The following is a 25096-nucleotide window of genomic DNA, read 5'->3' as shown; positions in this document are numbered from 1 at the left end:
GCCCTAATATAATTGAACGTGCTCTTGCAATAATAGTTACACATTTCCGTCTTGTAACCTACAACCTCGACTCGGCACGATATGTGCATTTTCTTTCCCCCTTTTCTGTATTTTTTTTTTTATTTACGATATATTACGTTGCCTTTTTGTCTCTTGGTTAATCCGTGGCGATGAGAATGATTGACCAATTGATAACATGGATGTGATGGGGCAAACATGCCTTAATTCGAACTTAAGACCTCTGTCTTTAAAACACGTTACAATCTGCCACGTGTGTCTTTTCATCTCCAGTCTCCATTAATTTCAAGAGGTAGAAAACGATCTTACTCCAACAAATTGTATAAATCATTTCCATGACCATAAACATCTGTGTCACTTGTTGAGAGAAATCCATACCCTCGTAATGTTATAAGTAAACGTCAACCTAGTTGATGTCCCAGGAACCCTTCCTTGTACGAAAATCACACTGTGTCCACATGATTTACGACTGAACGCTTACTAAAGTAATAGAAATGTGCATCCCCATTTCCATTAATCGTTCACTCTTCGTATATTTTGAGGTCAGCTAATTTGAATATAACAACCCTAAGACAGCTACACACTCCCAAAAAACTGCAGTGTCAACAAAGTAATTACTGTATATTTATATATTTCTTTTTTGGTAATGGAATATTTTCCCTTCAGCTTCTTATTTATGTTTGATTTGGTTTATTTTACTTCGCTTTTCTGCCACTTTTGGCCAAACGGGACGATGAGGATGAGCGATGAAATTGATGCAGGGACAGTCGCAATGAACACCGAATGAATACAATGAGAAGGCGGTGTTTAAGTAAGCTGTGTTAACCACTCTACCACGGAGGCCGGAATCCTTTCTAGTTAGGAGAAGTCGTTCCTTGACAGCGAACTAAGAACAGTTAATATGCGTTACGTCAGAGTTATAATATTTTAAATTTCTAACAATCAATTAGGATTTATTCTTAACCTTTTTTTTGCCTACATAAAAAACTTCCACACGGTTAAGATCGTTTACATTAAGGACAACAGCGTTAAAGTCTATGCTTTAAGGAATGATTAAGCACACTATGATGACGGAAAGTAGTAATTCACATGACTATAGTGATGCATTACATCGGTGAAACATTAGTTTTCGATCAGGAAGAAATATTGAAAAACATAAGGACACAATGACCAATTGATTTATTTATTTTACTTCGCTTTTCTTCCACTTTTGAGTAATCACATAGATAAGGATGAAAGGTGTGTTAAGATGAAATTTGTGAAAGGCAACCACAAACATAGGACACAGCCCAAACTTCACAGACTATTATACTGGCCTTGTGTCTAGATGCCAGATCCTCGTTAGTCTGCAAAATATACTCCATTGTCACAATGACGTAAGCCTTCGTAGAATAAATTTGTATATCATTCTCCCCCTCCCCCCAAGAAACGTGAGCTAAACTAGTGCGCATTCTGTGATATGTTCATTACTTCCCAGGAACCACTCGCGGCCTTCAACTAGTTTATCCTGAAAAAGCTGCGGGTTATGATGTTAACAGATATTTCAGGGACAATATCCAAAGAATACTGTCACATATGCAGAATGCAAAACATTTCTATTTTCTCATTTCTACTACAACCCTGACGAAAAAAGGCAGCTGGAGCATGTTGCTGATCGTACCACCTCCAAAATGGCTGATCTCGAGAATATGCGGTGCCCTACTACCACATCCCCTAAATGTGCCTTCATGGCACATTGCTATACACACGAGGAACTTTACCTAACCTTTACTACTACTAACTACTCATGCCAGTGTAACTAGTTAGTCTGTCCCCGTGGCAATTGCAATAATGAAGCAATGTGGGTATCCGACAAATCTACATCAGGTGAAGGTTCATCCCTAATAAAATAAGGCTTGATATGTGCGATATGCACTTTACGAAGAAAAACCTCAGTTTCAGGATCCACCAGAAGAACTGTTACCGGACCCAAAAGCTTGAAAATTTTGGCAGGACCTGCCCAACGTTCTTGGAGTTTGGTGGTGACTTTCTGGAAGGCATTGCTTTGTGGAAATGTTTTATAAAGAACCATATCCCCTACCTTGAAGGAAGAAGGTTGCCTTTTGGGGTCATATCTGGCTCTCCGCGTAGCCCAAGCCTTTTGTAAATGGTGAAAAGCCTGAGAACAACATTTAGCACGGTCGGCAGGAGGAGGACCAGCCAATTCTGAGTCTGATTGAAATTCCCAGAAAAAATTCATGGGCCCGTCAATGTCCCATCCAAACAATATTTGTGATGGAGTAGTTTGGATGCTATCATGTACTGCTGTATTAAAGGCAAAGGAAATAGCATTTAAGTGTACATCCCATTTGGTGTGGTCATCAGAATGATACGCTATCAAGGAAGCCTTTAAGTTACGAATAAATCGTTCAGCCAATGAGGGATTAGGGTAGTAGGAGCTAGTATAGATATGCTTAACCCGAGACTCAAACAAAAATGAATTGAAGTAACGAGATCGAAAATAAGAAGCATTATCAGACACTAGTTCACAAGGAGCCCCAAACACAAGAAATAAAGAGCGAAGTTTTTCCACTATCTTATTTGAAGTGGGCCCACGAAGAGGATAAAGAGAAACCCACTTCGAAAATGCATCCACAACCACCAGAATATAAGAATGACCTTTGGATGAACGCACAAGCGGACCAACAAGATCAATATACAGACGTCACCAAGGGTGTTTTATTATTTCCGATGACAAAAATCCCGGAGGCTTTCGTATGACTAATTTAGCTTTTTGACAAGTGTCACAAGACTTGACATATGTTTTGATGTCTTGAACACATGATGGCCACCAAAATAAAGACATTATTTTCTTGGTACATTTTTGAATACCTAAATGAGAACCTCCCAAGGGTGTATCATGATAATAACGGCAAATCAAATGTTGAAGGGTTTGGGGAACAACTACTAATGAAGCTGTAGAGCGCGGGGGTTGCCATACTAGTAAATCATGATAAAGAGCATAATGTTTATAATTTTGGCCAGCGCGTAATTGTTGTATTATTGGTAGTAAGCTAGAATCTTTTTGTTGAAGATCAAGGATGTCTGATTTACTAAAAGGAATAATTTGAAATTTTGGTGCGGCACATGCAAGGGAAGTAACGGGTGAAGGAGAAACATGGAAGTCTTCAGGTGAGTACATCCTTGACAGACAATCAGCAACGGGATTGAGTCGAGAGGGTATATGCTCGACTGAATAAGAAAATCTAGACAAATAAAGCAGCCATTGTTCAGGATGGCGTAGAAGCCACGAAAGGGCCTGATTATCCGTCTGAAGGGTAAAGTGTTTCTCAGTTAAATAAGTCTCGAACTTTTTAAACCCATAAACGATAGCGCAGCATTCTGCCTCATAAATGGATTGTCTATGTTCTATTTCTGTACGTTTTCGAGATGCAAAAGCTATAGGGCGTAATGACCCATCGGTCATACGTTGATTAAGGGTAGCTCCCAATGCCAAACCTGAAGCATCGCATTATAAAACAAATTCTTTAGAAAAATCTGGTAACCCTAGCACAGTATGCTTAAGAAAAACCTGCTTAAGATGATCAAATTGTTGTTGGTCACTCTCTGACCACGTAAATGCAATGCCCTTTTTCTTTTTATCTGTTAAAAAGGAGGTAAGCTCCGAATATGATGGTATAAATCTGGAATAATAACCCAATAGTCCAAGGATGCGCTGAATAGCTTTAACATTCCTAGGAGGGGGAATGTTCTGAATAGCAGAGATACGGTCGGGGTCTAAAACAAGTTGCCCCTCACGTAAAATATATCCCAAATATTTGATCTTCGTTTGCATCCATTTTGATTTGACGGGATTGACAGTTAATCCAGCTTCTCGAAATGCCTGAAGGACCAATTTAAGATGTTTCAGATGAGTGTCTTCATCTGGACTGAAAATCAATACGTCGTCTGCATAGTTTACCAAAAATTTATATTTAAAGGAACCCAGAATTTTATCTAGAGCACGTGTCAAAAGTTGAGTACCCAGATTTATACCAAATGGAACCCTGGTATATCGATATTGACCAAAAGAGGTGACGAAGGCAGTTAGGTCTTTACTAGGCTCATCTAACCATATCTGATGAAAACTTTGGCAGAGATCCAAGCAGGAAAATACCCTAGCAGATTGCAAATGTTGAAAGATTAAATCGATACGGCTTTGCGGAAAGTTGTCATAGGCGATGAGTCTATTTAAGTGCTTGTAACTGCATACAAGGTGATGTCCGCCATCTTTCTTATCGACGAGGAAACAAGGGGATGCATAAGGAGAAGCGCACGCCTCTATAATATTCTGGTCCATCAAGTCTTGAATTTGTTGACGAAGAATGTTCGTTTGTGTTGGGTTAAGCTGAAATGGCTTAGAACGAAAAGGAACATTAGTAATTAAAGGAATGGAAACGGGTTCTAAAGTACAACTACCAACATGTTCAGTAACAACGTCGTCAAATTCATGCAATAAACTTTCTATGGTAGACGGTAAAGGGATCGGAGGAGGAAGACTATCTTCCTTCTTGGTTTGCTTCTGATGTTGCGTTGTCGGAGTTACTGATGTAGCGAAAGGAATTAATTCTTTGGAATAGGGAAAAGAGACAACTAAGTGTTCAAAGGAAACAGTGCCCCTAGAATGTGAAAGAAAATCTGATCCCAGGATAACAGGAAAAGGTACATTTTCTGAAATCCAGAAGCCCCATTTCCAAGACAAACCTTGTAATTTCAATGTCAAAACAACACATGAATCGAGACAAATAGCCTGACTATTTACAGTTTGTAACTTACGAGTAGTATCATTAAGAACAGGTGGCTTGGGACGTAAACTGGCTAAAAATCCCCTCGCAATTAATGACACAGAACTTCCCGAGTCGACAAGAAGACGACTCGGTGTAGAATTTAAGGTGGCATGAATAATCGGCACTGCTTTTTCAATAATAGTCAAGGGATGCTCTATGTGAGTTATAGTCGTAGCCTCAGATGACGGAACTTGTTCTGTACCCAAAGAAGTGGACAAAAGATTTGGTAAATTGCAATTTGTCTGTGAAACAACATTAGAATGGGAAAGTTCTTTTTTATCTAAGACGTCCAATGAAGGGGGGGGGGGGAGAATGAAATACAGGCAAAACCGGAAGTGAACGTTCTACAGATAATTGCCCCCCTTTGGAAGAAGGAACTATGTGTTGCAACTTACATTCATCCAATTGTTGCTCCACATGGCGTAATTCCATAGGCCAAATTTCCCTAGACAAACACATGAAGTTTAACATTGATGTCGGTCTATTAAAACCCATTAAATGCAAACGAGTTTTATCCTGTAAATTCTGCAATGCAGATTCCAGTAAATTAGCTTCCGACCAATCAATTGGTAATATATGATAGGCGTCATAAATATCATTTAAATAAGTGGAAAGAAATTCATCTGTTCGTTGAAGGCGTGTTAAATATTTGTCCATCAACATTTGTAATTTTGAAAACTGAACTAATCGATACCAGATAACTCTTATAAACATTGGCCATGGAAATTTCTCAATGAGGGAGTCATACCAAACATCCCGAAGCAATCCCGTTGTTGATGAAAAGGCCATCAACAATAATGATTCTAGGTCTAAGAGGTTTAATTTAAAGGTTCTATAGAGTGTCAACAAAAAATGGAGCACTTGGTCGGGATCTGAACCATCCGTATGCGGTAAGGCCTGTAAAAGGTCTACTGCAGCTGAATATCTAATGTGGTTGGTGATATAGGAATGGTCTGGAGGTAGCAAAAGTTCTCTCGCTGTACGAAAGGTTGGAGAATGCAAAAAGGGAGAAGGTTGTATATTCACAGGTGGGAATGGAAAGGGTGGCGACTCACGCGATTGATCATGAAGGGGAACTGACATTATGTGGAGCGCACGGTGGGAATGTCCCAAATTCCAAAAGAAAAATAACCAGAAGGAAAGATTAATCAGCACTCAGATGAGACATGGCGGACGAGATCGGCTGTGTGTAGTTTCGTGCGGAATTTCACCTCCACATTTCTCTGGCAAAACCTAACATCTGATTTTGTGCTATGAACTAAATTGTAGCCAGAGCCCCACTGACTCATGTGAGCAGCAAACTCTCTCAAATTGGAAGCGGGGAACCACAAAAAGAAGCTGTTTTACAATTACGAGACATCGCATTTTCCCGAGGAACACTCTTCTCTAGCGGTGACCACGATCTTCCGACTCAGTGTTGCTACCTTCGGACGAGAATGACCTCCAAGAAGAAAAACAGCAGCAGCCTGGACAAGAGATGCAGCCTCTTGGAGGCAACTATCAGCAAGTTGGACTCCAAAGTGTCGGAAGCTTTGAAGTCCTTGCCACCTCCTCAGTCCACGGAAAAAACGGCCACAGCAGAGACGACTACAAGCAGCACCATCTTGGAATTCCTCCAACAAGATATAAAGGAGCTTAAAGGCCAGATACTGGAGCTGCGTTCGGACATGGACAGCTTTCACAACAGAATGCTGTCTCAGGAGGAAGCAATGGACGCCGCTGAGCAGTACAGTAGAAGAAACTGCCTCCTCCTCCACGGCATCTCGGAAACGCCAGCCGAAGATACGATGAAGGTTGTCATGGACACTTTGTCCATGAAACTTGGCATCAGTCTCGGTGCCTCCGATGTGGATCGCCTGCACAGGTTGGGCCCCAAACGTGCTCGTACGTCGGCCGAAGTTGTACAGCAGGGGCACCGTCCGATCATCGTGAAGTTCCTGAGATACCAAACTCGGGAGCACGTGTGAAGAGCCAAGAGGAAACTCAAAGGAAGCGGCCTCCTGATAACAGAATCCCTGACGGCAACGAGGCAGCAACTTCTCCGCCGTGCCAAGGAGACGTTCGGGGTGAGGAGCTGCTGGACGTCCGATGGCCGGATCATCATCCAGGGCAGCAACGGCAGGACAAGCATCAACACAGCTCGCGAGTTCGAATCTCTCCTACAACGCTAAGGTGAAGCAGCAAACTGCAACGACGGAAGCGAATGTACTGGATCTCTGAGTTTATGTACTGTGTTTGCATCCGTGTGTTTTTCTGTGTTTTCGTACTTAAGTGTATGTGTTTATGTGTGTGTGTGTATTTTAACCATATTTCAAGTGTTTATGTCGAGTGTGTGTGCGTTCATGTCAAATCTGTGCAAGTGTTAAAAGTAACATGCGGGTGTTCTCCAGTTTATTTTGGTCATCCACTTCAATACATGCAGCAAGAGAATCCTGGTTTCAGTACTGGTAAGTCCAATAACATATCTTATTTTCACTCCCGGACCAGCCTAGTTGTTTTTGTAACTATTTTAAAGAGATGGCAACACTAAGCCCAACCACGGCCTATTTTATGAAGCTATGCCAAATGGAAGTCGAGTCCAGCGCCCAACCCTCTGCCGACCTTCCCTCTCTTTCTCTTCCCCATTCCCACCCTGCTGTAACGGTACTGAAGGAGGAGTTAGCCAAACACCCAAGGGCATTCCACGCAGCTCACGTCAACTGTCAGAGTCTTTTGTCCCATTACGACGAATTCCTAACTATTTTTGCCCCTCTTTCTTGTGATGCAATTCTAGTGTCGGAGAGCTGGCTTGTTTCGTCGATCCCAGATCACCTGGTCAGCATGCAGGGATACAGGCTTTATCGTTGCGACAGGATAAACAAAAGAGGCGGAGGCTGTGCAATATATGTAAAAGAAAACATTCCCGTTAAAATCCTCTCTCGTTCGCAAGGAGAATACTCGAGTAGTTCGGAATATTTGATCCTTGAGCTAAACGTAAACAACCAAAAAATCCTCCTCAGCGGAGTGTATCGACCCCCGAAAACTGATTTTGAAAATTTCGAAAAAGAAATATCTAATTTTTTACCGATATACGAAAATTGTATTATCCTTGGTGACGTAAATTTCGACCTCTTGACCTCCAAACCGGAAGTACGAAATTACAAAGACACCATATCGTCTCTCAACCTATCAGCCTGTTCGTTAAAAGCCACACATCGTTCTCATCAAAGTGAGACGCTTATTGACCATATATTAACAACCAACCCACTAAAAATTCTAAATTTCGGACAATTTCCAGTCCCAGGTATATCGAAGCACGATCTTATTTTTCTTTCCTATTCTCTGAAAACATATAAATATAAACCAAAAGTAATCTCCTTCAGAGATTTTAAACGGCTTGATATTCGAGCCCTGAATATTGAAGCAGGAAACATGCCATGGCACCTCGTGTCCTCTTTTCAAACAGTTGACGAGAAAGTGAATCTCTTAAACTCCCTCATCCTTCATATTTACAACAAGCACGCGCCCGTGAAAAGAAAAAGAGTTTCGAGACCTCCCAGCCCGTGGATCACCCCCGAGATTCTGCAGCTGATGTCCCGTAGGGATGCAGCTTACAGGCGGTATAAGTCCACACTCAAAGCAAACCTGGAATCAGTACATGATTATTTCGAAGAATACCGCATTCTTCGGAATCGGTGCACCCAGGAAATACGAAAGAGAAAGTTTTGCTTTGCGGGACAACTATTAAACTACAGATCGCAGCCGAAATCGCTGTGGAATAAACTTAAAATGTTCGGCGTTGGGAAAAAATATGATAGTAATGAAATTGTTGGCATCTCCACAGAAGAACTAAATGGCCACTTCCAAAACGTATCAGGTATAAATCCTGAAATTAAGAAACGTACAATCGACTCCATAAGTGTTCATAAAAGCAACAACAACAATAGTTTCGATTTCTCTTTTATAACGCATGAAAAGGTCCAAACTACAATTAATAAAATCAAATCCAATGCAACCGGAGCAGACGAAATTTCTATTAACATGTTAAAGTATATCGCTACCCACATCTCACCCGCAATTGCAGATATTTTCAACACATCCCTGTACAGTGGCACATTCCCAAGCATTTGGAAACTTGCTCACATACGCCCCCTGGCTAAAATCACCAACCCAGTAAGCGCTCAAGATTTTCGACCGATCAGTATTCTCCCAACTTTGTCAAAAGTATTTGAAAACATCGTTCACGAGCAAATTTTTAACTATGTGCAATCGAAAAAATTGTTAAACCCCTTCCAGTCCGGTTTCCGCCCACATCACAGCACCAGCACAGCGCTCATTAAAGTGGTGGATGATGTAAGGTTGGCGATGGATAAGAGATATTTGACAATGCTAGTTCTCCTTGATTACAGCAAAGCCTTCCAAACCGTAGACCACGATATCCTTCTGGCAAAATTGTCATTTTATTTCAACTTTTCCCAACCCGCTGTTGACTGGGCTCGCTCATATTTAGCAGCCAGACAGCAACGCACATTCGTTTCTGACAATAAGTCGTCGTGGCTGCCGACGAATTGCGGTGTACCCCAAGGTAGCGTCCTGTCTCCGCTGCTGTTCTCCATGTACGTAAATGATATATCTGGAAACTTTCAATCGACAAATTACCATCTGTACGCTGATGACGTCCAATGTTATTTGTCGTTCCCTAAAACAAGCATCAATATGGCCATCAAAGCCCTAAACGATGATATTATGAACGTCTGCAAGTGGTCTCAGGCAAACGGTCTGCGAGTAAATGCTGAGAAAATGAAATGTATTTTAATTGGCTCACGTCAGCTCATTTCCACAACAGAGAAGTCCTCCATCCCTGACATTCTTGTCGAAGGAAACCCCATTTCGTTGTCGCTTTCGGTCAAAGACCTGGGAGTCGTTGTGGACGAAAACCTCACTTGGAGTGACCATGTGAAGGCCATATGTAAAAAATCCTACGCAGCATTACACTCGCTGTACCGCCTTAAAAATATTTTGCCACAAGAAGTAAAAAAAACACTCGTGGAGTCCTTAGTTCTGTCTCGTATAGACTACTGTGACTTGACATATATTGACCTCAACGGTGAACTAGCAAGACGTCTACAGCGAATACAAAATGCATGTGTGCGCTACATTTATAATATCAAATTTTTTGACCACCTGACCCCGGCTTTCAAGGACCTAGGCTGGTTCGACCTTTCCACTCGCCGCCGCTTTCACGCTCTTACAGCGCTCTACAAAATAGTAAACTCACGAGAGCCCTCCTACCTACTTTCTCGATTTCAACCCCTAAGTTCAGCACACACCTTTGCCACCCGTTCGAGAGACAACTCTCTGCTGGCCATCCCCTCCCACAAGACAACGTTTTATGGAAATTCCTTAACGGCCACTGCTACCAGAGCGTGGAATGACCTCCCCAACGACATAAGAAACTCTTCTTCTCTTCTCCAATTCAAATCAAAATTAAAAAATCATCTTCTGGAGTCAACTTACCAGAACTGAAAACAGGGAAATAAAATTAAACCTTCGTGTAAACTTGTAGGACCAACACCCACCGACTTTTTCTGTAATTTGACTATGTTTGTTGCGTGTGTGTTTATGTTTTACGTGTATTTTTTTTACTTAGTGTGTATGTATTTTTGTCTTTATTTTTTATGTTTTTTGCGTCTTTCTCTTTTATTTTTTCTTGTGTTTTTCTTTTTTTTTGGTATCTCAATGTTCTTAGTTTTTTATAGATTTCATTTCTTGGTATCTTAAATATTTAGTTTTTTATATATTTAACATACAGTTAGCTATAAAAATCAATTTATAAAATGTAATGTAGAGATGGTTAAGTGGAAGAAAAGGCTTGTGCCTTAACTTCGCCATCCAAAACAAGGAATAAATAAAATAAAATAAATAAATACATACGATGAAGTTCCTCAATTGCAACATGAAAATATGGTGTAATAAAAATCCTATGAAGTTCCCATTTTTTTTTTTTTGTCAAATTTACCCAGAAGAAAAACTAGCAACAATGAAGTTCAAAACACAAAAGGTGAAATCAAAATTCCAGAAAAAAAAATTGCGGGGGGGGGGGGCTGCTGTGATGCTATAATCAAGTTTCAAAATAAGGGAAAAAAAAAATTTTCCAAAATTAAGCCCGATTAATTCTTCCTTAGCAAAAAAAAAATAAGGTACAACCAGCTCTGTTACCAGGAACTTTGTAACTAGTTAGGTGGGTGCACAATTAAATAGCAAAAATGGGGAACGCGCGAAGAGGCCGTGGAGACAAATTACACGTACCCAAACCTAACAGTTGCAAAAGTCATAGTTTGAGGTTAACGACATGTATTTAGTACAGTCACCTCAGTCTCAAGCGAAAACCAATTAATGGGGAGCAATACGACACGTTAAATAAGGCAGTTCCTTCGTGCTGATGTCAAAGACTTGCCTTCCTTTCGTAACAGCGTTAAACCTTGAATTGAAACATAAATTTTGCCACGATTCCGTATTCGAACAACCACAACCTCGTTTTGGAAAAATTTCTAATCTAAGGTACAATTTTGTGTGGCAGATAAATATGCACTACAAGATATAGTTTGTGACGCATGGTCAATTTTATTATATTAACCGCACAACGCCAAATGGTTAATATTTTTTTTTTCTCATCAATAACAAATACATCAACAATTACAACATTTCTTTCTTTGATGATATCAACAAGTGTTCAAAAGTTTTAACATTCCCCAGTAGTAATATAACAAATTAGTTAAACGAACAACATATAGATATATATGTATATAACATATGCAAGATAGTATTAAAGGTTATAAAAATCAATCATTGGCTTTTATAGGAACACGATGTTACTTAGGAAAAAAGACCCCCCTTTTTTGATGCTCTTATGAGTTTCGTCAAACGTACGTAAAGCGCTTGTTCGTGCACAAGAGTGCCAACTAGAATTTACATAATTGTATTTCCCTCCTTTTTTTTATGCCCAATTAATTCTGGTCAATGCCTGCCTTGCATATAGAAGAAAAGAAGCAAAAGTCACGTCACGTCCTATCAGTGCAATCGCGACGATGCAGTAAAATTTGGGGACAAAACCACTAAAAATGCTTTTTGATTTGAGTTCCCTTTTTGACATTCCTCTTAATATTCCAACTCATGTTTTGTTGCTGAGTAACACGTACATTGGTTGGGAGACACTTCACAGTTCACTTCGTAATAATTGCAAAAGTACATACCTCAAAAGACGGAACAATCAGATAACGTGGTTTATGGATGGTGGCGACCGGGGAACCAAATGACGCCTTTCGAAGAGGTCCTATCCACATAGATCCAAAGTACTCAGTACTGCTACTTCTGTACTTCCTTCTTGAGATTGTCCAATTGCGTCTTCATAGCTTCAGGTTCCGCTTCGAACACGACAGAACGACGATCAAAATGGCCAATGGTCAAAAGCGCTTCACGTAGTCGTCTCCTCTGCTTGCTGCCGTTCCTCCAAATAAACCAAGTCCTTCACGTATTGCTCTCACTCAAATACAAAACAGGGCAGCTTCTCGTCGCGTTCGATGAATAAGGTGGTCCCCTTCTACCGGAGATCATCGAAGCGAAAATGAGGTATGTCTAGCCATACGAGTTCCTGCTCCTCCACAAGTCGAGGTCGTCTCTTACTACTCCTCTGCAACCATACGCTGGATCGGGACTGACCTTTCCTGTCGATCGTGATCGCACAAAAAAGAATTTACCACTGAGGGCCTCTAGCGGTCAATCGATCAACTAGTCCTCAATAACCGGCTGACGCACAGCGTACCGAAGATATGAGGGAAATGTGAAGCTTTTTCACGTGATAAATTAACGTAATGTTTTTTTATTACAGTTCTGCATGGAAAAACGTCACACCAGGAATTTTGGTATTTTTTATACTTTTTTATTTGCCCATTGCTAACCTGGTTCATTCCCAGCCATAACAGCAATTAGTCAATGCAATAAAAATAAGCCAAACTTAAAAAGAAACAGGTTTAAGCACGCACACACATACAGAGGGGAGGGGGGTTGGGAACACAAAAATCTTCCACAAACTGCGCAGATCATGCCTGACAAGACTCCAACAGAAAGCTTTCCGGAAACAAGTTTACGTGCGCATACGGTAGTGATGGCCTTGTCTGAACTGCCTTCCCCCACTTTCTTATCGAATACAGGAGTAATGAAGTGTTTCCAACTACCTTCCAATCTAACTAAGAGGAGGGAGACCTTTTTTTTAAAGTTCGCCAGTGTACTACTTCAACCTTAGCTATGAATTAAGTGTATCTTTAGTTACTTACAAATGGAATGCTTTCTTATTCCAGTCGACGCCACTAGAAGAGACTCCTATTGGTGGTGAGGACTTCCAAGAAATTGATGAGACTCCAAACACTATGTCAGATGCCTTCGTTGCCTACTTTGCAGACGGTGGACACAACAAGGACCGTGAGCCTGTATACTGTGAGGAACTTGGTTTGGCAATAGAAAAACTAAAGGATGGTTTTACATTGCAGTCACTGTGGGAAGTCTTACCTTCAAGTTAAAGAATGCTATTTACTGTGAATGGAAGAAAACGTTGTGAATTTACATATGTGACGGCATGTGGGTCAGTCAGCAGTTGTTTCTTGTTAACAGAAACTGTACATGGCATGTTCTTCAGCCAAAGAGCATTTGTATGTGTAAATATAATTGCACTTTTTTTTTACTGTTAACACTTGTCCTTGGCAATTGAAAAGACTTATTAAACAAGTTAAAATTTCCTACATTAGTACAGATCAACACACTGAAAAAATAATTTTACTTTAGTATACTGTTTTTCTGTTTTAGATGACAGCATGATTTTAGATCTATTTGTGTACAATCTAAATGCCTTAGTGCATTCAAATAGAATTCAATATTTTGTGAACTTTGACACTTGCAGAGAATATGTAAGTATTTAGCATTAAATAACATTTCCAGAGTCAAGTCCGTCCTGTAAGAGACTTTACTTGTTTTGAAACAAGATTTGTATGTAGACCGTTGCTCTCTATAAGATATATATTTAAAGTTATGTTGTTTGTAAATAGTTGAAGAAAGTAAAAGTTATTTATTTGTATAGCTTGAGTTTTACAACAATGGATAACACAGATGTTCTAGTCATTTGATACTATATGTATATATGTACAGAGTGAACGTGCAAATAAAAATATTGTTGGCCCTTATTAGAAGAATAATGAATTGTTCTCCTTTTCTAGCATTTTTTGTTCTCCTTCCTTTGTGTGATTTCAGGTCTGAATCTGTCTGACAGTGTCCCTGCATATAGTGACAATGGGGCTCCCCAGACTCAAGGGTAAAAGCAGCCAGAGCATGGTATTCACCACATCACCTCTATTATGGCCAACACTGAGAATGTGTAGGGTCTCATCTCCACAACCTCTATATGCCATCATGGCATGGTGCAGGTGATAGCTACACAACTTTGTTGTAGCGGAGCCTTCAAGTTTAGCTGAAATCTGCCTTGTTTTTCTAGAATATCGAAATCTTACTGACCTGCTTGGAAATAAATTTAAAGAAGTTTGTACACAGTTGTCTGCAAAATTCAGTCTAGGGTGTACTACATGCAAGAGGTTGATATTTCGGTGTCTTCAAAAAAGGGTCACCACTTACATCTCCGGTGCAAAATTAAATATAACTATCAGAAATAGTTCATGGCATTCTTAAAAATATATATTTATAATGACTTGTATGCAAGCGAGGAATAAACCTGAATGCTGTCATCAAGTCAAACTCAAATGTTCCAAACTATTCCCAAAATATTTCAGCTTGGTTGTGTGCATTCTAGGCACACTGCAACATCTCATTATGCAAAACAGATGTCTAAGTTGTTGTGAAGTTTGGTAGCTGTGTTACTAGTGCTGATTTTAAAATTAAAGTAAATGCACTTTATGATTAGAAACACAGATAAAGATCCACAACCTTGGTCTTAAACTAGGCACAGTCAATGTCATCACTGTTTTAAGGGCAACAGATTCCATTGCGGTAGAGCTGACAGAGAGTGTTCCACACAACGAAAAATCTGTGAAACCAGGGCATCTGGCACGGTAGTTCAGTTGGTAGAGCAATGGCACAGTATGCCAGAGAACCCAGTTCGAGTCTTGGTTGAGACTGTACTTTTCCTGAAATTTCAACATTACAGTAACTTTACAATAAGCTATTAAGTTAAATAGGTCTTTGAGCAAGTTACATAATCAAATTTTCTCATTCATGTGATAGTACTAATAATAAGAAAAAATGATGCTGAGCAAATAAAGATAATTTTTTTGTTACCAAATTACAATCTTTGCATGTACCAATATTTTGTACTGTGGCACCTTACAAGATAAGCAGTTTATTTTACGGAGATACACAAAGGACAATAGAAGAGTGTGTCTATTGTATATAATACAAATAATTCTTAGATTATATACATGTATATATGTACACACACACACACACGTGTAAACACTTAACAGGAACTTATTTATCCTTCTGGAAACTTGTTACTTTCACAAGAAATATTCCTTCACAAGAAACACCCATCAAACAAACAGTCGCATACTCATGGTTGGTCACAGATTAGTCTCGATGTTTTTTCTTCTTCCTTTTATTCATTTTTTTTGCTATATCTGGGAATATTTGAATTTCTACATGGTTAATGCAGATATTAACTAAATGTGTTATTTTATATACATTACACTAACATTAAAATATAAAGATGAAGCAATGTCACCTCTGATCAAACTTGATCATAAGCAGGCCCGTAGCTAGAATTGATCTCCAGGGGGAGCTCATGGGTTATCAGGGGGAGGGGGGGCTTGGTAAACCAAGTCTATTTTCAAAAGTTTAACAGTGTTAAATGAAGGTAAATTATGTGTGTGTGGGAGGGGGAGGGAAGTCATTAAGTTACATAAAGTTTATAAATATCACACAAATACTACATTTTTATATATATTTTAAAATATCGCTTAAGTGTTAATTGGCTGCTACTGAAATCATCCCTTACTACACACACCATACTACGTTTGATGATACAGATATTTATATCACACAAGGGAAAATGGGACAATATTCAATCATAGTGCCTTAGCGTACATTCCACTCCCCGGCCGAAACAATAAAACTCCCCTTCGTTCCCAAAACTTGGGAATGTTGACCTTTGACACAGATGAGGAGGTAATTTGCATAATGACGTCAAAGTCACATATTTCTGTATAAATAGGAGGTCGCAACAGGGGCAATGAAGGTACAAATAAAGATGCTCTCCTATGGAAGAACTTTCTAAAGCCTAAAGAATCTTCTAAATACTTGCCGCTACTTAGACCACTTCTTATAAATAAGATGAATGAATGTAATAGCTGCTGTTCATGCTCCCTGAATTTATCCCTCACCAAAGTTGTGAGCAAAATAATATCTGCTGTCTACATTTTCACTCTTCACTGCAAACAAATTACATAACAAAGTTTTACTAATGTTAAGGGGGCTGACGGTAGTTCCAGGGGGGGGGCTGAGCCCCCCCTGGCCCCTGCCTGGCTACGGGCCTGATCATAAGACAGTGAATCCTTTTTAGGTTCAGTTGAAAAATTCTTATTATATATGTAAGGTAAGTATAAAGATATGTAAATTATTATTTCCTTCAATATAAAAAAGATTGACAATGTACAACATTCATTAATGTTTATTACAAAAAAATAAAATTAACTTTTAATTACAGACAAATGTACAAACACTTGAAGGCACCATTGGAGATGCTAGTTAAGATACAGTTCTGTCTTTTTCACTTCTGGAAGAACAAATGTCTTGTAGGCAACATGCTGCTAACTCTTAAATGAGGATCTTATCCTTGCACTAAGGTTTCTTGTTACATCCTTTTCCGACATAGTTGGACAGCGAGGCTTGTTCCTTGGAGTTATTGCACTCCCTGATACAGACAGAAGAGCATCTCCTTCCTGAATAAGCCGAGCTATCGATTCTATATCTTCCGGGCATTTTCTGGAATGAAAATATTAGAATTTCATGTTGTATTTGAAGTTTGTTGCATTTGTATGTAATATTACAATCATTTTTTAAAAAAATTCTTTTTGGTGGGGATCTGACAGTAAGTAAGTAGGCAATTTATCATATGCCAATATCGCTATTGGAAAAACTAATACTTGTTTTCTATTAATGAACAGTAACCTTTTTCCACTATCCTATTTGTTGTTGTTGTGAATATATAATCAATATGTGTGTCAGTTGTTTCTCGATGGATGGTATTCAACTTGACATCATGCAGTGTACGTACTTTGAGAAGAAATTGGATGTGTTAAGTGTGTTACGGAAAGCGTATGAGAAGCCTTCGTACAGCGAGAAAACTTGCATTTCTCCACTTTACACACTTTTCACGGTTGCTGTAGGACTTTGGAAAAGGTAAAAAAAATACACATTCCTCACATAACCATACCTTGAATCACTTCGGCACAATACTTACCCGGCATGTTTTCAGCGCAGGATCTATCCGTTTTTTTATAAATATGGCGCAATGAATTGTGGGGATAGTTGTTCGCTGATTACACTGGGGAACAGTGAAATTGCGGCACAGTGTTTGAGAGCTAATTTAGGGCGATTTCATGCTTCTGAATAATGATATAATATATTTCCTGAATTGGCTCTAATTTATGAAATAAATGCAACTAAATCAAAATGGTGGAAGCATAAGACATACATATAAATGAACTTCCAACAACAATTTAATATTTCTTTTTGTGATTACAATAATTATGATAAAATAAATTTATATAGGCCTATGATCATAATAATTAAGAAAATATGTACACAATGAAGTAACAAACTATTTGAAACGTTTTCTATACGATTTCCTGCTGTATTGCTTTTTAGGACAATCCCTCTGTAAGCTCCAACAGCAGTCAGTCATCATCATCATGTGGCGATCCAATCCGTCCCTGGTACCTTTCTTCCATTATCCTTATATCCTGATGGAACCTTTCTCCCTGTTCTTCACTAAAATCACCAAGGTTCTCAGGGAATCTGTCAATGTAGCTATGTAGAAAATGTATCTTCACACTCATATTAGCTCCCAATTTCTAAAAAATTTTCAACATATTTCCAACTATATCGCGGTAGTTTTCTGTTCTGTGATTTCCCCAAAAGTTTTTGAAGACGGACACAAAGGTCAGCCAGGTCTCAGATTCGATGTAAGACATGTAAGTTGTAAAATTGGCATCATTTATAAGTGTACGAATTTGTGGTCCGTCAAAGATTCCTGCCTTCAATTTTTCTATACTTAGTCCTGGAAAAGTGTGGCATATATATTTGAAACAATCAACACTTGTATCTAAGGCCTTGACAAACTGTTTTATCAACCCAAGTTTAATATGCAGTGGCGGAAGGATGATTTTGTCCCTATCTATCAGCGGTTCATGAATGATATTAGCTTTTCCCACTGTAATATTTTCCCTTGGGGGCCAAACTTTTATCGTCTAGCACGACTATCCCACAAACATAGAAGATAGATTGCCTAGCAATGCTTCATAAGTTGCCTAGCAACAATTTAAAAATATATTAATAAGTTTCTTAATGGGAATTTCAAATTTTGATATTACCGAGAAAAGCATGGAGTAATTTTACCTCCTACATTTTCCATGGTGTGTTTATTTTTTAAACTGGAGTCAATTCAACTGAACCAATCATACAATTGGCAATCACAGCTGTTTTGTGTGCTGAAACTGTTATTAAACATTATGCCACAAAATAAAATCTTTTTTTTGTTCCCCAGTGTTATCATCCATCTATCTTGTAGTTTCTTTTTCTGCAATACCTAGCATGTAGTCTGATCACACATGGGTGTATGAGTGTTTTCCACTCCATATGTGATAGGTTCAATATTCATAATCAGCAAATTTTATTGGTAAATAATTCATGTTAATTCAACAAGTGTCACTGTGCGAAAAACATAAAAGAATTAAATCACATTGCAATATACTCTAATGTCTGCAATTAACATACCTTCCTGATTTTTTAACCAGTTTATTGTTCTTTAGAAGATCGTGGACTTTGGGCCAAATGGAATGTATTTCCTTCTTTGGAGACATCTTCCTTATGTCTTCTTTAGAATTTAGAGAAGTCACTGGAAGACTTGTCTCTCTTTCCTATAACAGAACAAGTTTATACAACACTGTGCAATGTTATTGTTCATATTTTGTGACATAATAATTAGAACTACTATCAAGTGTGTAACTTCGATCGTGTACATCAGAACATTCATTTCAAATGGTAAGAGGTTATGTCAATTTGATAGGATATTTTCTTACAGCTTATAAAGAACTTTTGCAAAAGCTGAGGCTCAAATAGGAATCAAACCTGGATCTTCGTAATTTTGTGCCAATATTATATCAATGTGCTACTACCTCTGATCTCAGCATAATTCCCTTAACTTAGATCTTTCTGTAATTTTTTATTATGATGCAAGCAAATTGTATATACAAGGAGAATTGTTCTACTCTACAACTGTATGTATGGCATCTAACATGCTATTTCAGACACTAGTATTAAATCTAAAACTAATGTATTGCTAATATGCACTGTTTAAGAGGAATTGTGTAAAAGAAGATAAGACATGTGAAGTCACAACATATATTGAGTTAATCCACTGTGATGAAGAGATTATATTAAAAAAAGGGGGGCAAATATTTTAGTGTTGAAGGCTTTAATAAAGATGCCAATTTATATCGCATTGTTTCACTATCAGTATGTGGGGCCTCCCTGATGGCATGGTAACACTGTCTATTTGTAATCAAAGTGTCCCAGGTTCGATACCTGGTGGAGAACCTTTGAACAGTGGTTCGGATCCCACTTTAAACTGTAAACTCGATCAGCATGTATTATTTTTATTGGTCAGGTATCACCAATGATCTTTTTAACAAAATTTTATATTGTTCATTAATTTTCACACCAGCATATTCACACTAGAATGAACGTTGAAAGCGATTTCTAAATGTAATAATAAAGAATGGCAATAGCTAAAGCTATAGACTACTTCCGAAATTACAATTATTGGTGCATATTCTACTAGCTACAACTACAGCTACAGCTACAGCATCAGTAGATGGAAAAGAAGTAATGTGCTGCTTCCAATAACTGTGCTACAGCTATATACTTTATATTACAGTAACTACATGTAGCATTAAAATAACAATGGAAATAACACACTACTTCTGATCACTGGAAGTAGACAAGGGTATGGCATGCATAGTAAGCAAAAGGTTGAGGCTCTAATTTCATGTTGGTTTTGGATTTTCAGTCAATCCATGATAACCCTTGCATAAAGTAATGTGCTTTCTTGATGGCAGTTTCTGTTTTCTGGTACACTGAAATTAAAACAAAGTTGTCAAAATGGACCATGCTTGCCTTTTTTTATTTATTTATTTATTTAAAAAAGTACTGAACATACTTTGTAGCATGTTATGATCTTGCTTTGGTTTCGCATCTGAATGCCTGTGGCAACTGTTCACTTTTTGCTTATGACAGATTTCTATTCTCTTGAGTAATATTGGTGTAATTTCAATTCAACATGTCATGCTCCTCTCGAACTATGAAATATTTCAAAGTCAACTTATGAAAATAACATGGATGATTTTTCAGATTTTTCAAGAATTTTGATTTTGATTTTGTACTTTCATAAATGAATGTTTTTTTTTCTTCTTTTAATCACTATCCCAATCACTATCCCCATATATTTTTTCTTTAACTCACATTCAGACATGTTCTTCATTATACGAATCATTGATATTGCGTAACATTTAATTTGTAATATATTATTTTCTAATTATCATGGCTGTTCAATTTTGCTAGTATAAGTAAATTAAATTAATCTTAAAAACATTGTTAATTTGCGGAATACAATACTATTTGAATACTTCTGGGAATTGAATGTAAATAATAAGCACCAAACTGAATGCCAGACAGCCTTTGCTGTAAGCCACTATGTTGCTGATTGTCAGGTCAGAAGATTTTATTGGCGAGTTGAATTTTTTCCATTACTTTGGACCATAATATTTTAACTTGACAATTGTACATGTAGCTGCAATACTACCATAGCATTGGTGGTCACATACTCCAATAACATTTTGGATTTGTTCCTCCCTCCTAAAAAATTCTTGCTACAGGCCTGTCTCATGATGCTGAACTAACACTAAAATTTTAGGCTTCCCTGGGAATCAAACCTGAGCACAATTGCAGTAACAGAAAGTGCACTAATGCAGGATAAATTTCCTAAAACCACCACCAAGAAAGCTGTATAATTTTGTTGCTTGTTTCTTTTCATCAACGTCGATTGGAGTCACTAGTGAGAGTGTATTTTGAGTGTTTGAAGGTGATAGTGCATGCCAGATATGAAAATAATTTACCTAAGAGATAGATAGAGACATCCAAGTGTTTATTACAATAAATCAATCCTTTTACATTTTAATACCTTAATGGCTTTCTTTGGGTTCATGTTCTGGCCAGGATGGTACTGCAAATCTGGGAGACATTGATATGTTCTCTTCCCAGATTTTGGCTGAATTTCCTTTGCTTTTTCTGAACCTCCTAACAAAGTAAGCAACATAAAGATATTAGTGGCATACTTAAACATTGGCTTTTTTTTCTGAAAGCCATGCAATTACTCATTGCCCTATCAAAGCAATATATACTCTACTTAGAAATAGCATGCAAGAAAATGCTGACCTCACTAACAGATCGGAAAGTACGAAGTTATGTCTTTACCTGGCAACGAGTGATCACATGGAAAGCTGAATAGGACAGAAACTACTGTTCAGTATGTTCTACATGCTTACAGTAAGTCTTTTGATAGAAAAACAAATTAATTTCTTTTAATAAGCATAACAAATATCAGAAACAGTTATGTATTTCAAAATATTAATTTCCTGTGTGAAATGTTAAAAATTTATTGAGTTACATTTATAATGTGTGTTTTATTGTTACTCACCTAATACATATACATAAAATCACTAGACCATGTATTAAAATAGTGGTCTTCAACCTGTGGCCCTCCTAGCTGCCTGCTAAAGCCTGTAATGGTTATTGTGCTTTTTTGAAACAAAATAATATGCAACTCCATTTCATTATGCTTATTTGTTATGTTGCAGTGACTAAACTCAATTCATGCATGACATGTTCTTTGTAATAGTTGCCAATGGTGATATATTGTTTCATAAGGAAAGAGTACAGTAAATGAATGTATATCAAATAACATAAACTATGTATTTACTTGTAAAGCTATCACTGCCTCTGTGAATGTGACGAACAGTGAGGCCTGCAGTCCCTTATACAATAAGAAAATGGGCCGCTATAGGAAAAACATTTGAGACCCCTGTATTAAAACGTCTCCCCTTGTGGGGTCGCTAGTCCCCCATCGGGAGCCTCCCTAGGTGGCGGATAAGGGAATGCCCTCAAGGGTTCCGGGTAACCGGGGTGGACCAAAACTAGCAAAAGAAGGGAGGACCAGGCTCAAGAGCTGTGGTGAAAGCAACTGGTCTAAGGGACGGAAACCCGAATCAAATGACATGGGGAGATGGCCCCATAGCCTTGGTAGGCAACCAACTAGGGGAGTAAGCCCCAACAGAAAAACTCCGCCAAGGGTTAAAATGGTTGAGCGTTAGGCTGACAACCTCACCTCGTAAAAAGGCAACTTGTTAAGAAACCTGCACATCAGCCTCGAATAAGGATGGGAAACGCTGATGACGAACCAGGCAAGAACAAGGTATATGATTGGTACATAGCAACATGGAACGTCTGAACAATGTTAGTAACAGGTAAAATGCAAGATATAGCCAATGTAATCGCACAATGCAAAATTGTTATTGTAGCACTGCAAGAGATCAGATGGCAAGGGCATGGTAAAATAGACAAAAAAGATTACAGTGTATCAGGGGCGGCCGGTCATAAGGACGATACGGACGCCGCACTGCCGTGTGCAACCGCAAGTGAACAAGCATTACATTAACATTTATATATTAGCTTTTACATTGTCTGAATTGCAAATATATAATTCCTTATAGATGGTTGGTTAGTCGGTTCTGTATTCATTCTTCCGCGACAATTGCAAAGTTTGCACGCCACCGTGCGGGGGAATACGGAACTTCGAGAGAAATCTGGCGGGGCGCCGTCCTCCCACTTTACAAGACGTAGAGCATTCTCAGCTGCGGTCGCAAGGGGTAAAAGGCGAGGGAACTGAGGGAATAACACGTGCGGGATCTCTGGCTGGGAGGAGGGAGGGTTTGTCGTCCAAAACCCACCCCCTAGGCAAAACTGACCCTCTCTCCGGAGAACGGTAAACAATGAAGAGTTGCCAGAAGCAATGAAGTTAACGTAAGAAAGAAAATTACCAACCGTTTAAAAAAAATATTCTGTATTCCATAATCTTATTCATTTATGACAATAGTAGAGCAATAAATAACGCAATTTCCAACGAGGAAAGAAAATGTCGCTAACTGAAAAAGTACAGACTCTTGCATGATTTTTGTTATTTATCGTCGCTTTTTGCTACTTTTCGGTAATCACGACGATGAGGATGAGCGATGATATAATGAAATTGATGGAGGGGCACTCTCAACGAACACACATACCCATGCTGGGATTCGAACCCAGGAGCCCTGGCTTTGTAATGCGGTATGCTAGCCACGGAAGTCGGCTATAGATTCTTGTTACACGCAAAATTATCGTGTAGCTATATGCGTTGTATTATTTCTGAATTTAGTGAAAAGTACATTTGGATTACAATTATGTGGAATCTACATGATACATCATGTAGATTTAAATACATGTTTTGATTAGCACATTTGAAAAAAATCCTGATAATGTGACAAAGTTCTCCAATTTCTTTTCAAGGCGGATGTTAAATAAATTAAAAACTTGTCATCTAAACTCACCAAGAGTCGCTACAAGAACCTGTAAACTACAAATTTCTTAAAATTTGGCAAAATTGTCTGGCAACCCCGAAGCAATAAAACGAGTCTTCGTTTTCCATGGAAAAGTGAAGTGAAGCTTTTTCGGTAGTTGTGCATTTGTCGCGATGAACAGTGTGGAGAAATTGTTGGTGCGAAGTTTTTCTACCAGAAAGTCTGGATGAAAAAAATAAACAAAAAATCTAGTCCGAATTTCAATCTAGAACAAGTGTCAAAGAAGGGAGGTCGTGAGTTCACTCGCAAATTTCGCGTTGAAGGACAGAAGGATGAATTTCAGTTACAAGCACGTCTGAAGATTTCTGGTAAGTTTGAAGTTTTTACTTTAGAGCTTCTGGTAAAGCAGATATCAACTTTCCAGTGAGATATTTATTTTGGTGCCCTATTTCACATATCAATTATTCATGTTGGACAGGAGACATTTTCTGTGTAACTTTTTACTAGAAATTTTCACTATCAATGCACGTCATTGTGCTTACCAAGTTGTGTAAAAATTAATATCCCTTCTTCTGAATTTTTCCCTCTGTTAAACGACTAAATCTGTTAGAATTCTATTTCTTCTTCCATCTTCTCCGTATTACTGTTAAATAATTATTAATTTAAAACGTGTAAAACATGATATTCGGTAAACACGAACGTATCAATTTCTTATCACGCTGGCTGTTATACGAAAGTCATCATTTAAACTCACATTACTAGCAGAGCAAATTTGTGCCGGCCCCCGTGGCGGAGTGGTTAGCACATCGCGCTACGACGCCAGGGATCCCGTGTTCGAATCCCGGCCTGGGCATGGATTTTGTGAGTGTCCATTCATCAATTTCATCATATCACTCATCCCCATCTTCGCAAATTAGCCAAATGTGGCACAAAAGGCGAAGTAAAATAAAGCAAATCAATATAGCAAATTTGTGAGCTATTGCCCCTCCACTTTGGATCACCATGAGCCGCCACTGCAGTGTATACTATAGCAGAACAACAGTGAAAACAGGACAATATGGAACAGGATTTATAATAACAAAATAACTAAGAGAAAGAGTTTTATCATTTGAACCAATTAATGAGAGGATGTGTAAAATAAGAATCAAGGGTGAATTCCAAAATATTAGTATACTGTCAGTACATGCTCCAACTAATGAAAAAGATGATGTAGAAAATGAACACTTCTATGATCAACTAGAAAGAACAATGGAAAATATAGCAAAATATGATATCATAATAATTTCAGGTGATTACAATGCAAAAATAGGAGTGAGAAATAGTGACACG

General features: G+C 38.4%; 2 protein-coding genes across 7 annotated transcripts in view; one reads left to right on the top strand and one right to left on the bottom strand.

The window, feature by feature from the left end:
- BBS5 (Bardet-Biedl syndrome 5 protein) overlaps window positions 1–14056 on the top strand; it is a 35644-nt gene extending 21588 nt beyond the window's left edge. For 2 of the 3 annotated variants that reach the window (XM_083124774.1, XM_083124773.1), the window contains one exon: window positions 13181–14056. In XM_083124774.1, coding sequence (XP_082980900.1) covers window positions 13181–13399 — 219 coding nt within the window. In that variant the 3' untranslated portion in view covers window positions 13400–14056. The remainder of the gene's footprint in view (window positions 1–13180) is intronic. The other variant, XM_083124775.1, reaches the window with a different exon arrangement.
- A 2474-nt stretch (window positions 14057–16530) lies between these two features.
- LOC145988830 (uncharacterized) overlaps window positions 16531–25096 on the bottom strand; it is a 197324-nt gene continuing 188758 nt past the window's right edge. For 3 of the 4 annotated variants that reach the window (XM_083124045.1, XM_083124048.1, XM_083124047.1), the window contains 3 exons: window positions 21340–21455; window positions 18876–19018; window positions 16531–16862 (listed from right to left, as the gene is read on the bottom strand). In XM_083124045.1, the coding sequence (XP_082980171.1) occupies window positions 16688–16862; window positions 18876–19018; window positions 21340–21455 (434 nt within the window). In that variant the 3' untranslated portion in view covers window positions 16531–16687. Of the gene's footprint in view, window positions 16863–18875; window positions 19019–21274; window positions 21456–25096 lie in introns of those variants that run through there. The other variant, XM_083124046.1, reaches the window with a different exon arrangement.

Source organism: Lepisma saccharinum, chromosome 6 (genome assembly GCF_977018435.1).
Source record: "Lepisma saccharinum chromosome 6, izLepSacc3.1, whole genome shotgun sequence".
NCBI lineage: Eukaryota > Metazoa > Arthropoda > Insecta > Zygentoma > Lepismatidae > Lepisma > Lepisma saccharinum.
The sequence above is the reverse complement of the archived record's forward strand: the minus strand, read 5'-3'. Positions and strand labels throughout refer to the sequence as shown.